General features: G+C 28.0%; 1 protein-coding gene across 1 annotated transcript; it reads left to right on the forward strand.

Annotated features, from left to right (window-relative positions):
- Nucleotides 1–2,138: 2,138 nt before the first annotated feature.
- Nucleotides 2,139–3,617, forward strand: LOC125865178 (uncharacterized). Its single transcript, XM_049545367.1, has 2 exons — nucleotides 2,139–2,806; nucleotides 3,385–3,617. The coding sequence occupies exon 1, from the start codon at nucleotides 2,289–2,291 to the stop codon at nucleotides 2,802–2,804; it is 516 nt and encodes a 171-aa protein (XP_049401324.1). The 5' UTR covers nucleotides 2,139–2,288; the 3' UTR covers nucleotides 2,805–2,806; nucleotides 3,385–3,617.
- Nucleotides 3,618–16,512: the final 12,895 nt, after the last annotated feature.

The raw sequence follows: 16,512 nt of genomic DNA on the forward strand, positions 1-16,512 counted from the left end.
ATTTCATCTAGATTCATCAAAGACACGAGAATATGACTCCAACAAAATATCATATTAAATATCAAAATAGTTAGTATTAAAAATTTTAATTTGAATTATTCATTGATTCTATATATGTTGTACCAAATTATGCACCACCTTATATCTAACCTCAAACTTTGGTTAACCAAAATTTAAATTTTAGTTCACGATGTTATGTCCCCCTATATAAGCTATATTGGTTATTAAGTATTGTGTAATCTCCAAATTATACACTTGTGCTTCCTCTATTAACTCCCTAGCACGTACCATTGTCCCCTAGGCCCTAACCTCAAGGGTCCCCAACCACCATTTTCTATTAAAAACAAAATAACGCTTGCCTCGAAAAATATACGAGAAATATCGAGTTATCATATTGAAATTAAATTTTTTTGATGTTAATACTATTATTGTATAAGATTATTAAGACATTATATGCATAGTGCTAACAAGAGTATTTACATCATCAATATCAAGTGAGGTTTCCTACACTTGCTATATTATTAAAACTTCAGATAATTTTACATGTATAAAGCGTTAAAATATATAATTGTGACATTTCTTAAAAAATCGATGTCATAATTCTTTATCATAAGTATATATGTAAGTCGAGGTTGAACTAACTATGACTATTAATTTACCATATCGCAAAATACAGAACAAACTTGATCCATAAATTTTTATTTTATTAAAAGAAGATCCATTATTATAATTTTTATAAAAAAAATATATATTCATGCACGACGTAAAAAAACTCTTCGTGCTCATTATATCAAAGATTAGCTAGTTACGATTATTATTGAGATTTTTCTAAAGTTATACATGAATTTTGAAAGTTTGTAATGACATATAAATCATAACTATTCATTTATAAAGCAAACATAGAGTCATGTAATTTATTGATGCCGTGTTTTAAGATATCCCAACATTTTATGAAATTATTATATTTATTAAAAAATACAACTTAAGAAATTCAAATTATATTTTTTCAACTTCAAATCACACGTAATATCTATACTGATGAATAGGGGTGTTCATGGTTTGGATAAAAACCGATTCAAACCGAAAAAACAAACCAAACCGATTAAATGAACCAATTTAATTTGGGTTTTGGTTTGGTTTGGTTTTAGATTGTTAAGAACCGATAGTATTTGGTTTGGTTATGGTTTTGCTCGAAAAAAATTGAAGAAATAACCGAACCGAACCGAACCGAACCAACAAGTTATATACATAAAAAAAATAAAATTGAAACCCCAAGATAACCCACAGCCGCTACAACCTCTGCCACAACCTCTGCCTTTCGGGTGAGCAATTTGTGGTGAGCACTACATAAATTTTATTACTATGCATACATAATATATTGATATTCATAAACAATTTTAAAGATTTTATATATGTTTCATCAAAATTTATTTATAATTTACTTATGAAAGAAAAAATGTCCAATGTGAGAACACTTTTCTTATTAGTTTCATGTATATGAGTGTCTATGGAAATTCTTTGTGGGACTGAAATTGTCATATTGTCTCTTCCTTTTCTGCCAAAATAGTGAATTTTGAAGTTTTATTTAGTAAATTCAATGATCGAAAATTTTATAATGCCAGTCATTCTAATTATTTTTTTGTTTGAATGGATTGCTGTCACTTTTTTCACGTTTTGAATGAATTATTTCTTTTATTTTTATGTATGATTAATAACCGAATAACTGAACCAAATCAAACCAACGTCGAAAACAACCAAACCGATAAATGTATATTATATTTGGTTTGGTTTGATTTTGATAATTTTGAAACCGATTAAATTGGTTTGGTTTTGATTTTGATCAATAACCGATCCAAACCAAACCGTGAACACCCCTACTGATGAAGGTAATCTATATTCCATAAAACTCTTCGAGATACGTATAAGTTGACTCAGACACCCCTTTTTCTATTCCTTTTGTTCCCTATTTCCCCGCACCCTTATACGACAAACCTTATTTTTCTCTTTTCCACTATATTTTCACCCCTTCAAAACCACCATTAATATATTTTCTTGGATCAAATAATTTTTTTTTATAAACCAAAAATAGTACATCGAACCAACAAATTCATCCAAAAAAAATTTATAATTGACATTAAAAAAAATTCTCCAGCCATTTTCGGAGAGGGGTAATTTTTCCCATTTTGAAGATCTAATAAATCTTCTTCCCCCACTCCGAAAATATCATCATCCTTATGAAATCGAATTTTTTCGAAAAAAATTAAAATTAAAAACAATTGAAATTGGGCATGACGAGACCAATAATCATACCTTCGCCTCCATTACTGTCTCTGCATAAACGGCAGCCGCTATTATCGAGTCAGGATTCATCTACGTCGTCGTGCGGCGGCGTCCGCGGCAACAGCAGCGATGGGAGCGTTGTTCGGAGAGCGCGATTAGCGGAGGTTGCCGGCGGTACGACGGCGGAATGTGCGGCGGTGGCGTGTTGTTGTCCTTGCGGGATTGCGAATTTGTTGGTTCTAGCGGTGTATAAGGTTCCTGCCGGACTTTGTAGAAAGGCTTTGAGGAAAAATCGCCGGAATCGGTTGATGAAAAAGGGGCTTTTGCCGGCATCGGGAAGTGGACATTGTAGCTGTGATGAAATGGAGCTTCATGCTTACCAGATTTCTAGTCCGATTGCGGTGGTCGGCGGCGCCGGAAACCTAGCTACCGATAAGGATGCTTTGGAGCTGGAGAAGGAAATGTGGGAAAAGTTTTATGGTACTGGGTTCTGGAGAAGCCCATCTCAACGAAGTGAAATGTAACGGTAATTTTTCCGATTAATTTACACACATCTCGACTAATTTATAAAATGCGTCGAAATAAGATTTCACATTCACATTTTGATACATTGATTTATCATAACAATAAATACACGATTTTCAAACCAAATCTAAGATGAATCTCGGAAAACAAAGTGAAAATGCAACATCCTTACCCTATACGGTAAAACGCTTCCTAACAAAGGTGACTTCGTACCTAAGGGGGCTCGAACCCAAGACCTCTTGGTTAAGGATCAATGAGTACTTATCGCTCTACCACAACCCTTATTGGTTCCTTTACCCTGTACGAAAAAGTCTTTCGTAAATACATGTGAATTCCTCTTTGTAGTTTTTCATTTCACCAAGCTTGTAAAATGATTTAATTTCATAAACTCAATAATATTTGGTATTTCGTCATACTTGTCATGAAATTTTAGGTAAGTTTTTTTTTTTATTGATCCAAGTTTTCGTGGATGAAGTTATTAAGTGCTATTTGTGTTGATAGAAAATAATAAATATCTCGTAAAATTAATCGAGGTGGAAGATCATGATTATAATCAATTGTGTATGTTGTAATTTTCAGGCTTGGGATGAATTAATGTGTATAGGTGGTTGAATGAAGAAGAGGGAGAAATTGTTCTATTTTCTTTTTTTCTCTTTTTCACTCTCTTTGTAATTAAAAACTATTTAACTCTTGTATCCACCAAGGAATCTTTGTATTATATTCTTCAATTTCTTTGTCATATTTTCATTTCAAGAATCAAAATCAAGTGTATTGTTCAATTCCAATTTTGTTTTGATTTTTGATATTTTGTTTCATGAGGTGTTTGGCTATGTAAATAAACAAAAACAAAAAATTACTTTATGTGAAATTTTCACATTAGAGTTGTGTTTGATCATATTTTTTGTGATAAGTATATTATAAAAAATTCTCAGAGGCGGATCCTAAACTTTCGAGTAGTTGTGAATCTTCTTGAAGGAAAGGAGTACCTTTGGAAGTACAAGCACGAATGGTTCATGATTATGATCCGTTCGTATTGTAAGTAAGGTATTGAGTTAAGTTTTACCAAGTACATAATCTTAAATAGGCGGTTGGAGATCAATAAACTGAAGAAGATGAGAATGACATCAACTCGTCAAATCATCAATGCCCCTGAATTCATAAAATTTAAATCTTATTAGTATTACTATTGAAATTTAAAACAATTTGAAGAAAGAGGATTACACTTTGGATTAAAGGAGAAAAACATATTTTGTTTTGTTAAATTATATAGTAGTTTTTATAAATTTATCGGTTCGACTTACACAAAAAAAAAACTCCTTGTTACAATAACATATTGAGTGTGATTCCACTAGTAGAGTTTGGGAAGAATGAAGTGTACATAAATCTTACTCCTACTTTGTGCGAGATAAAGAAATTATTTCTGATAAACCTTCTACTTAAAAATTTACCCCTTTTTGAAATATTTTATTTCCTTCAAGATTAAATTCAAACTCTAATGAAATTTGAAAATCTAAAGACAAAAAACACTGATTTTTAAATAAAAACAAAAAATATTTCAGAAGTAAATAAATAATATATATGGTCAACAGGAACTAATTAAGACTGAAGAGAGTTAAATCATTTCATCTCACCCCTTTTATAGTTTTTTTTTTCTTTTAATAAAACAACCACTATGTGTAAGAGTACAAAAGCTAACACTTTGCTTTGCTACTAACATAATATTTCATTTATTCATAGTTATCGCCTTCGTTCACTATTATAACTATTATAATTATAATCCACCATTATACGTGTCAACAACAATCGTCATCTTCAATCACAACTTACAAACTAAAACAACCACTATGTTTGATGTGGTAGTAAATATGTAATCATGACTCTTGAGTACAAAAGCAAACACTTTGCTTTGCTACTAACATAATATTTCATTTATTCATTGTTATCGCCTCCATTCACTATTATAAGTACTGTAATTGTAATTCACCATTATACATGCCAACAACAATAGTCATCTTCAGTCACAAGTCACAACTTACAAACCATCATCATTATCAATTACTTACTATAATCAGTTATTACTATCGTAACTCACCACTATCAGTCACCATGTTATATATCGTCAATCACTTTCTTTTTTCACCACCATATTATATATCATCAACCTCTTTATGCTTCTACATATCTTATACTAAATGGTCCATATTCCCCAAATTAAAGAAAACTCCAAAAAGGATCTAGTGCTTTAAACCTACCTTTTCATTAGAAAAATGATAAATGACAAAATATAATTAAATCTAGTAAACCTATGATGGTAAAGATACTGTTCTTTTCCACTAAAAAGAAAGTACAATAATTGTATTTGAGGGTCCAAACCTGCTGTTTGTCATTGGTGTAAATTACTTGGTATTCATCAGTCCCTATCAATACTTGCACATGTTGCATCCAGGTGACTTTCAGAATCTATTAACTTTTACTGAGCTTTTTTCCCCCAAAAGGATAAAAATCCCACTTGAGATTGGACACCACCGACTCGACCTATACTAAACTAATTTAAATTCACGTCAAGTAAAAATCTATCAAAGGATAAACATACTTTCTATCGAGAAATTTTCCGAACTTGATATGTACTTTTAATTAATAATGCAGGAATTTTGACTATCTCATTGCATGATAGGAAGGAGCTAAAGGAGCATGCATTATGGGGTTTGAATGAATTTTTGTTGACAGAAAATTATAATGTATATTAAACGGATCTAGAGTGTTACCTGATGTTTATGTGAACTCAATAAGTTTATTTTTAAAATGCAGTATTCATATTAAAATATATCAAATATTTATAAAAACTTCATTGTAAATTCAGTTATTATTATATATTAGTTATTATTATAGAAACTTATAAATTTTAAATCTTAAATTTGCTTTACGTATAAATTAGATCAATAATTTTGCATATAAGTATTTAATAAACGAATCCCAGAATTCAGATATCATCATTGGACACACCCATTAATGAGACTAATTATTAATTCTACCTGTTTTCAAATGGCTCTAATCAACAAGTGTTCATTCAACTCATTAGTCACATAGACGTACATACAAAAGGACTTGGAAATGATACTACAATGGACAAGGAGGAAAATATGTGGAGGCTAGTTTTCTGACTTATAGGGGTGGTTTGGTACATCGGATCATATAACAATTTCGAGATAAAATGTAAAATTATTTTATTTTATATTTAGTTAAGAGTATCAGTTAGTCCTTGAGTTATTTATTTTATTATTTATATTATTATGATTGAATATGTAATATCATATCCATAAGATTACTTTGTTTATCTTATTTCTCATACCAAACGACCTCATAGAATTAATATTACCTATCTGAATAAGATATTTCTTAAAATTAATAAATAAAAGTGAAAAATACATATTATTTAATCAAAGTTAAGCAATAAAAATTTATATACATGATTTTTTTTTTGTTTGGTTTGAAAAAAAATAAATTAAAATTTTTAAAATAAATGTATATCATTGAAAGTTGAAATTGATCCATTATCTTATTAGGTAGATTTTTTCAAAGGAATGTGGATCTTCTTGCTGAATATCTTTGTCATAAATTCTTTTTCTTCAACAACTATATTCTATAATTATTGATGGACCAATAAGGCAACAAGTTCATTTTTTCAAGGGCAACACTATTCCCATTTGACTATATCTTCTCTGTACTATTTCATTTTAATTTTTTGAGATAGTTACAAGTATTCAATTATTCATCCTTCATTTCTTTGTGTGTATATATATATATATATAGTAATCATCAAATATTTAGATTAATAATCCTTTTTGATTTTTTTATCTGATATCTAATATTCATTCTAGGGTCTAATTAATAAGCTCATGTTTTTAACTTTTTGATAGATATATTTTCTAGTATCATTTATATATGGCCCATTTTGATACTAATCATTTAATTTTAAAATAGGTTTCATATTTTTTTTCTTTCTTTCAACTCATTTTGCTTTATCACTTTTGGCAATATTGAATTCAACCCCCTAATACTAACTTTTTGAATTTTTTTCCATGTATACCGGGAAAGTTCAAACTACATAAGGGGACATGCGATGTATACACCAAATAGATCATACATGGGATATATACGAGTTTAAGGTGGGACCATAAAATTTAATTTACGTGAATTGAAATATCGAGAAGAGCTCATATAAAAAATTTGAGTTGTTTAGAGGAAGATTTGAGCTAATGTCCATTATAATTTGCCGTTGAATAGCTTCGAAGCTCAAAATGTAAAAATTTGACCTACTACAAATGTGAATCGCATCGAGTGAATAATATATCGAAAGACTTGAAATATCGAGAGGGGCTCGTATCTAAATTTTGGGATTATTTAGAGGAGATTTGAGTTGATTAATTTAGGGGAAAATCAGCTCATTAAGGAAGATGAACAGTTTAAATATATAAATATTATATAACAATATATACATCTCTGACACATAATTTTACATTATATGTACATAATTATACATTATTTTAATAACAATATACATCACAATTCACATAAATGCAACCATTTTCGTTGTTTTTATTTTTGGGAAAATTTTCAAAATGTCAATATTTTAGCATTTAATAGGATTCCTTAGCCATATTTTTAATATTTATTAAAAGTGTCAATATTTTAGTTTGTTATATATCTGATTTATGTATTTCTTAATTTTTTTAATTTGAAAGAATACAATTATTTAATAACATAAGGGAGAAAATCAAGGGAGAAAATATTTCAAAAAAAAAAGTAAATATCACTTAATTTTCTCATCAGTTACATTTTTAAAGAAAACTCAAATGTGTGCCTTTTTCATAATGTATTTTTGTTTTCCAGAATTTTGTAACCTTTTTAAAATCGTATTCATTCCAATATGTATATTATTAGTATTCATTATAGTTTTCACGTTGTATTTTGTATAATGAAACTTGTATTTTTTTTATTAATTTGTATTCATTCCAGTAGTTATGCCAAATGAATCTATAGTTCTTTGAAAAACGTATTTGTATTCATGTATTTTTTCACTGTGTATTTATTTTTTTCTTCACAATCTTGTATCCTTTCTTAAGTCGTATTCATTTCAATATGTATTTTATTTGTGTTTGTATTCATTCTAGTTTTTATGTAGTATTTTGTATAATAATATATAAAATACAAAAAACAATATGGTGAAAAAGTGAGAATGAAATATAAAACTGAAAAGGAATAAGTGAATATTTGTTGCAATCATTCTTAAATAAAATACATAACTAGTTGGCATACCTTTAGAATGAATACAATTTAGGAACAATACCATATTTATAAACTATGCAACATGATTTTTGAATGAATACAAATATTAATAGTTTACATACGATTTTGAATACAAATCGAGAAAGGATACAAAATTCTAAAAAAAATTTATATAAACAAACCAATAGGAAGTTGTTCTTCTTATAAATTAAATACATATCTAGTTGACATACCTTTGTGATAAATTCAATTTAGGAACAAATACAAGATTCATAAACTATGCAACATGAGATTTTGAATGAATACAAATATTAATAGCATACATACAGATTTGAATATTAATTGAGAAAGGATACAAAATTCTAAAAAAAACTATAAATACAAAACAAACTAATAGGAAATTGTTCTTCCTCAACTTAGTCTTCAACAAATTTTTCGAAATATTCAGCACCCAATTTTGGAAATCAAAAGATACTTGGTGACAATGTATTTACCTTTATCCGTGGGTGAAAAATATTTTGAAGGAATTGTGAGATTTCTTGAACAAATTGAAGGAAAGTAGAAGAGGTGATTTTTCACAAGAAAAGGAGAGAACGATGGTGAAAAACTCTAGAGAGAGAAAGGAAGAATTTGGGGTAAAAACCTAGAAAGAGGGGAAAGTGGGTAATGAGAGTTTTTTTTCTTCTTTTTCACGTATAGGGGAGTAAAATTAGTTGAATGTGGGGATTGATTTGAGAAATAAAAGGAAAGAAAATCAATTATATTAGGATACATTTTATTTGCTAAAATATTGACATATTGACATTTTCAATAATTATTTTAAAGTGTAGATGTTTTTGATAATTATGTTAAGAAGTTTGACTAATTTGCTAATTTTCCCTTTATTTTTTTTGGACGGCGATACATTTACAAAAAATCCCACCAAGCATTCCCATATGGTTGGAAGCCCAACTCCTATGATAATGAGATATTTTAAACTTATTCATCAAAATATTTCCTTTTCGATGAAAAGCCCATCAGAGGGCCCAATATATATGTGGGTAAGTCAGTGTGAAACAGATTTTTCTGGGCCAACTTTTAGGCCCAGGACCTGTATACTTTTAAGGGAAATTTTCAGAAATAGTAAACATAATTGACTTAATAAAACTCTACAAATATAGTTTCAATAATTGCATTTCATAACTATAGTTCATTTTGCTATGAAGGTTGTGGCTGTATATTTCTACCAGTTTATATATTTCGCTTGTAAATATACAAATAGGGTAATTATATAAAAATTATGTATTTATATATTTCAAAATTTTTCAGAACTTTGTATACTTAGATCTAGAAAGTGCTTCTTTTTCCGAAGAGATTCTTGCCAACACAACACCAAGGACATCCTTTGGGAGAGTGATTAGCAATTGGCACTGCAACTGGAAGTGGCGAGGAACTCAATGCATCTTACACTGGCTCGAAAGCAGCTTTAAAAGACTGAAAATAGGATATGAGGATATGCTTGGATGGGACTCCACCCCCACTGTAAAGGTAACACAAATGAACAAATGTATCTATTTATTTACGACATAAGTCTCAGCTTACAACCGATTAGCGACCGACTTCAAGGAAGTGAGGGAATCAAGCCAGTGGCTATATTTTTCACTTGTCAATATACAAACAAGGTAATTCATTATGAATTCATAAATCGTATACAAATAGATAGAGTAAGCATATACAAAATTCTGAATTTGTACAATCTAGAACCAAATTTTACAAATTCTGAATTGATACAAATTGGCGAATCATATAAATCAGGCTAAAAACAAGATATGGCGAAACTATAGATGCGAATTAGAATTTCCCTAAACAATAGTTATATCATTTAATATGGTTTAAATATTTGCTATTCTACACAATTTTTCTTACTTTTAAATGAGTTTAGGTTTTCTTGAAAAAGCTAACTTACATGATTTTTAATTTTTGTGTTATTTAATTTTTATTTTTTATTACTTGTGAATTCAACACATATAATTACAATGCCAATGAATGAAAAATCATCACATACCAATTAAAAGACATAATTATTTTTATTTCATTTCAAATAATGATAAACACACAGAAATGAAAAATATTGAAATCATAGATATTTTACTTATCCTCTGAAGGAGTCAAATCACTTCCAAGGATTTCAGATGGAAAAACACCAAAGCTTCAACAAGTTTCTCAACTGCTGCATCCAGGAGCTCTTCGAATTGTTGAAGCTCATGATACTTCATTTCTTCAATTGGAGTTTTTAGCAACCTTTCAATGTTGGTAGGCTTCATTTTGTTTTCCACAACTAAACTTTACTTTGAGGAAGTAAGAAAATGTGATGTAGAATATTGATATCATAGGTGTATTTATAATGTTAAAAAGCCACATTATTTGGTAAAAATGAAGTCATGTACAATAATTATGTTGCCATACGCGGTGTAGAATATCTTGGATTCCTTTTTATTTGTTTTATGTTGTGAAAAAAATTATGTATAGTAATTTAGTGCATTTCCACGTCTAGATCCTTTGTATAAATTATTTGACCCTCAATTTTTTACCTTCATATTTTTAATTAATTGGTCAACCTTCTTCAATAAAATATATAGGAAAATAAGTATTTATAAAAGTCAAAATATTTTTAAAATCATTTTGACTTTTATTTTGTCATTTTAAGCAAAATATTGTAATAGATATTAGATATATTTAACATATAATAATAAGTAATAATTATGTCAATCTTACTAATTTGAAAAATCAATTTATATTCAAAACAAATGTTTCATCTTGTCAAATTAATGTCATTCACTACTTAATTACTGATAAGTTCATTATTGTGAATGATTAGTTACCTTGTTGAGTCAAGAAGTTTAACTCATTAATTATCAGACACAAGGACGAATTTAAATGCTAAAAATGGAACATGTGAATTCGTGATGTTTACATAAAACAGATTTTTTTAGGTGTATATTTTTTTTTATAATTAGTATATTATTATCTAATTTCACCCATACTACAAGAAAAATCAAGAATTTAATTGATTGAGTATTTGCGATATTTATCTAAAGGACTAAGGTATCAATTCACTCTTAATACAAATTTTCCTTCTTCTTTTAGGGGTACGCTTATATACTAATTTTTTTTTTAATCAACCTCTAAATTCAGATTGACACAAAAGAAGAAACATATTATCAAAATATTTTCTTTTGGATGAAAAGCCCATTAGAAGACCTAATATATGTGTGGGTAATTCAGTGTAGGACAAAATTTTTTGGGCCAACTTTTAAGCCCATGACTTGTAGAGGTATAATTTTANTTAGCGACCGACTTCAAGGAAGTGAGGGAATCAAGCCAGTGGCTATATTTTTCACTTGTCAATATACAAACAAGGTAATTCATTATGAATTCATAAATCGTATACAAATAGATAGAGTAAGCATATACAAAATTCTGAATTTGTACAATCTAGAACCAAATTTTACAAATTCTGAATTGATACAAATTGGCGAATCATATAAATCAGGCTAAAAACAAGATATGGCGAAACTATAGATGCGAATTAGAATTTCCCTAAACAATAGTTATATCATTTAATATGGTTTAAATATTTGCTATTCTACACAATTTTTCTTACTTTTAAATGAGTTTAGGTTTTCTTGAAAAAGCTAACTTACATGATTTTTAATTTTTGTGTTATTTAATTTTTATTTTTTATTACTTGTGAATTCAACACATATAATTACAATGCCAATGAATGAAAAATCATCACATACCAATTAAAAGACATAATTATTTTTATTTCATTTCAAATAATGATAAACACACAGAAATGAAAAATATTGAAATCATAGATATTTTACTTATCCTCTGAAGGAGTCAAATCACTTCCAAGGATTTCAGATGGAAAAACACCAAAGCTTCAACAAGTTTCTCAACTGCTGCATCCAGGAGCTCTTCGAATTGTTGAAGCTCATGATACTTCATTTCTTCAATTGGAGTTTTTAGCAACCTTTCAATGTTGGTAGGCTTCATTTTGTTTTCCACAACTAAACTTTACTTTGAGGAAGTAAGAAAATGTGATGTAGAATATTGATATCATAGGTGTATTTATAATGTTAAAAAGCCACATTATTTGGTAAAAATGAAGTCATGTACAATAATTATGTTGCCATACGCGGTGTAGAATATCTTGGATTCCTTTTTATTTGTTTTATGTTGTGAAAAAAATTATGTATAGTAATTTAGTGCATTTCCACGTCTAGATCCTTTGTATAAATTATTTGACCCTCAATTTTTTACCTTCATATTTTTAATTAATTGGTCAACCTTCTTCAATAAAATATATAGGAAAATAAGTATTTATAAAAGTCAAAATATTTTTAAAATCATTTTGACTTTTATTTTGTCGTTTTAAGCAAAATATTGTAATAGATATTAGATATATTTAACATATAATAATAAGTAATAATTATGTCAATCTTACTAATTTGAAAAATCAATTTATATTCAAAACAAATGTTTCATCTTGTCAAATTAATGTCATTCACTACTTAATTTCTGATAAGTTCATTATTGCGAATGATTAGTTACCTTGTTGAGTCAAGAAGTTTAACTCATTAATTATCAGACACAAGGACAAATTTAAATGCTAAAAAGGAACATGTGAATTCGTGATGTTGACATAAAAACAGATTTTTTTAGGTGTATATCTTTTTTTATAATTAGTATATTATTATCTAATTGCAACCATACTACAATAAAGCTAAAGAATTTAATTGATTGAGTGTTTGCGATATTTTTCTAAAGGACTAAGGTATCAATTCACTCTTAATACAAATTTTCCTTCTTCTTTTAGGGGTACGCTTATATACTAAATTTTTTTAATCCACCTCTAAATTCAGATTGACACAAAGGAAGAAACATATTTTCCCTTCATCAAAATATTTCCTTTTGGATGAAAATGCCATTTCAGAGCCAAATATAGATGTGGGTAATTTAGTGTGGAACAAATTTGTTTTTACGCCAACTTTTAGGCCCAATACTTGTAGAGGTATACATTTAAGAGAAAATTTCAGAAATAGCAAACATAATAAAACTCTATAGCTATAGTTTCGATAATTGTGTTCCATAGCTATAGTACCTTTTGCTATGTAGGTTGCGGCTGCATATTTGTATCAGTATGTATATTTCGCTTGTGAATATATGAATATGATACGTATATACAAATTCTATATTATATATTTTAGGATTTTTCGGAACTTTAATTTGTATTATTCAATTGCCAATACACAAACATGGTAAAAACCATTGATTTTGGGTTTGGAAGGCAAAACAAGAATCCCTCTTGTTGGTAAAAAAATCCTTCCGTCCTACAACAAAGTATAGAATTAGCAACAACTTTTTGCCAACAACAACAATATTATTGGCTAATTTTAATGTTTGGCAACAACTTAATTTTGTTGTTGCTATATGGTAAAACTTTTTAACGAAGAGTTTTTTTGTTGACAAACATCTTGATGTTGTTGCCATATCATGTGCGGAAATATAATAAATTTTAAACATAAATAAATTAGAAACAATTTATCTTTCTTGTTGCTAAAAATATATTTATTGTTGGCAACATTATTAAATTTCTTTTCAGTTCTTATTCCCAATTTTTTTGCTTTTCAATTTAACTTTTAACCTTTAGCTCTAGAAAATTGCAATTAATGTTCTGTACAAGTTGTTTATCACTCAATGGAGAAACCACCTGGAACGGTGGAGGCAAATAAGAGGTCAAAAAGCACAATTGATGTATTTGACACATATTCGAGATACGATTATATGTATCTAGTTACTATCAGTGTATTTGATTAAGTATGTATGTATCTAATATATATATTGAAGATTTATGCCTTATCGGAGATTTACACATGTATTTAACACAATTTGTTTTGTTATGTGTCTGAATCTTGTCATGTGTATCTGACCTTCTATCAATTATCTTATTATAATACGTATTTGTTATGTTATTGCAATGTATCTAACTATTTTTGTATGTATCTAACCTACATATATACATTGTGTTTAATGTATCTACTTTATTAGTTATGTAGATGTAGAAACAGGGAATGAACATTAGTTTTTATGTATATTGTGTTTATTTGAGATACACTGTTATTTGAATATTGGTAGAAGTACGAAATTTACTGCTTGAAGTTCAAAGAACCAAATTCGAATTTCTGAAGAAAAAAAAAAGTTACTTTGTTATTGCTCGAAACTTCGAAAATTGAAGATTCAAAAGAAGGAATTGATGAAGAAGATAAAGTTTATAATTTCAGAATTATTAAGGTTTATGATTTAGATTTTTTAGTAAAATCGTTAATAGTTGATACAAAAAGATCCTTTAGATCTGTTTTGTTTGTTAATTTCCATCATTTACTCCTTTAATTAAGGCAATAAGTTACAATATTTAATTCAAAAGTATTAAATTATGCATCTCGCTCTTTTTATTCTGATGGATACATATATTTTATGGGCCATGATACATGTATCTCGAAGCCAAAAATGGTATATATAGTAATATAAAAACTATCAAAAATCCTAATAATTAAGATTAGTGAGATTGATGTAGTTTGCTCTATTTTAAACTTATTCATCAAAATATTTTCTTTTGGATGAAAAGCTCATTAGAGGGCCCAATATATATGTGGGTAATTCAGTGTGAAACAAATTTTTCTGGGCCAACTTTTAGGCCCAGGACCTGGAGAGGTATACTTTTAAGAGAAATTTTCAGAAATAGTAAACATAATAGACTTAATAAAACTCTATAAATATAGTTTCGATAATTGCGTTCCATAGCTATAGTTCCTTTTGCCATGGAGGTTGCGGCTGTATATTTCTACCAGTTTGTATATTTCGCTTATGAATATACAAATAGAGTAAGTATATAAAAATTATGTATTAATATTTTTAAAAAAAATTCAGAACTTTGTATATATATTTCACTTGTCAATATACAAACAGGGTAATTCATTATGAATTCATAAACCGTATACAAATAGATAGAGTAAGCATATACAAAATTCTGAATTTGTACAATCCAGAATCGAATTCTACAAATTTTGAATTGATACAAATTGGCGAATCATATAAATCAGGCTAAAAACAAGATATGGCAAAACTATAGATGTGAATTAGAATTTCCCTAAACAATAGTTATATCATTTAATATGGTTTAAATATTTGCTATTTTGCACAATTTTTCTTACTTTTAAATGAGTTTAGGTTTTCTTGAAAAAGCTAACTTACATGATTTTTAATTCTCTGTGTTATTTAGTTATTATTTTTTATTACTTGTGAATTCAACACATATAATTACAATGTCAATGAATGAAAAATCATCACATACCGATTAAAAGACATAATTTTTTTTATTTCATTTCAAATAATGATAAACACACTGAAATGAAAAATATTGAAATCATAGATATGATTAGCAAGACCTAGTTGGTCAAGCATCAAAACTTGATGAATAATTTTACTTATCCTCTGAAGGAGTCAGATCACTTCCAAGGATTTCAGATGGAAAAACACCAAAGCTTCAACAAGTTTCTCAACTGCTGCATCCAGGAACTCTTCGAATTGTTGAAGCTCATGATACTTCATTTCTTCAATTGGAGTTTTTAGCAACCTTTCAATGTTGGTAGGCTCCATTTTGTTTTCCACAACTAAACTTTACTTTGAGGAAGTAAGAAAATGTGATGTAGAATATTGATATCATAGGTGTATTTATAATGTTAAAAAGCCACATTATTTGGTAAAAATAAAGTCATGTACAATAACTATGTTGCCATACGCAGTAGTAGAATATCTTGGATTCCTTTTTATTTGTTTTAAGTAATTTAGTGCATTTCCACGTCTAGATCCTTTGTATAAATTATTTGACCCTCAATTTTTTACCTTCATATTTTTAATTAATTGGTCAACCTTCTTCAATTAAATATATAGGAAAATAAGTATTTATAAAAGTCAAAATATTTTTAAAATCATTTTGACTTTTATTTTGTCGTTTTAAGCAAAATATTCTAATAGATATTAGATATATTTAACATATAATTATAAGTAATAATTATGTCAATCTTACTAATTTGAAAAATCAATTTATATTCAAAACAAATGTTTCATCTTGCCAAATTAATGTCATTCACTACTTAATTACTGATAAGTTCATTATTGTGAATGATTAGTTACCTTGTTGGGTCAAGAAGTTTAACTCGGTAATTATCAGACACAAGGACGAATTTAAATGCTAAAAATGGAACATGTGAATTCGTGATGTTTACATAAAACAGATTTTTTTAGGTGTATATTTTTTTTTATAATTAGTATATTATTATCTAATTTCACCCATACTACAAGAAAAATCAAGAA

Source organism: Solanum stenotomum, chromosome 5 (assembly GCF_019186545.1).
Source record: "Solanum stenotomum isolate F172 chromosome 5, ASM1918654v1, whole genome shotgun sequence".
Lineage (NCBI taxonomy): Eukaryota > Viridiplantae > Streptophyta > Magnoliopsida > Solanales > Solanaceae > Solanum > Solanum stenotomum.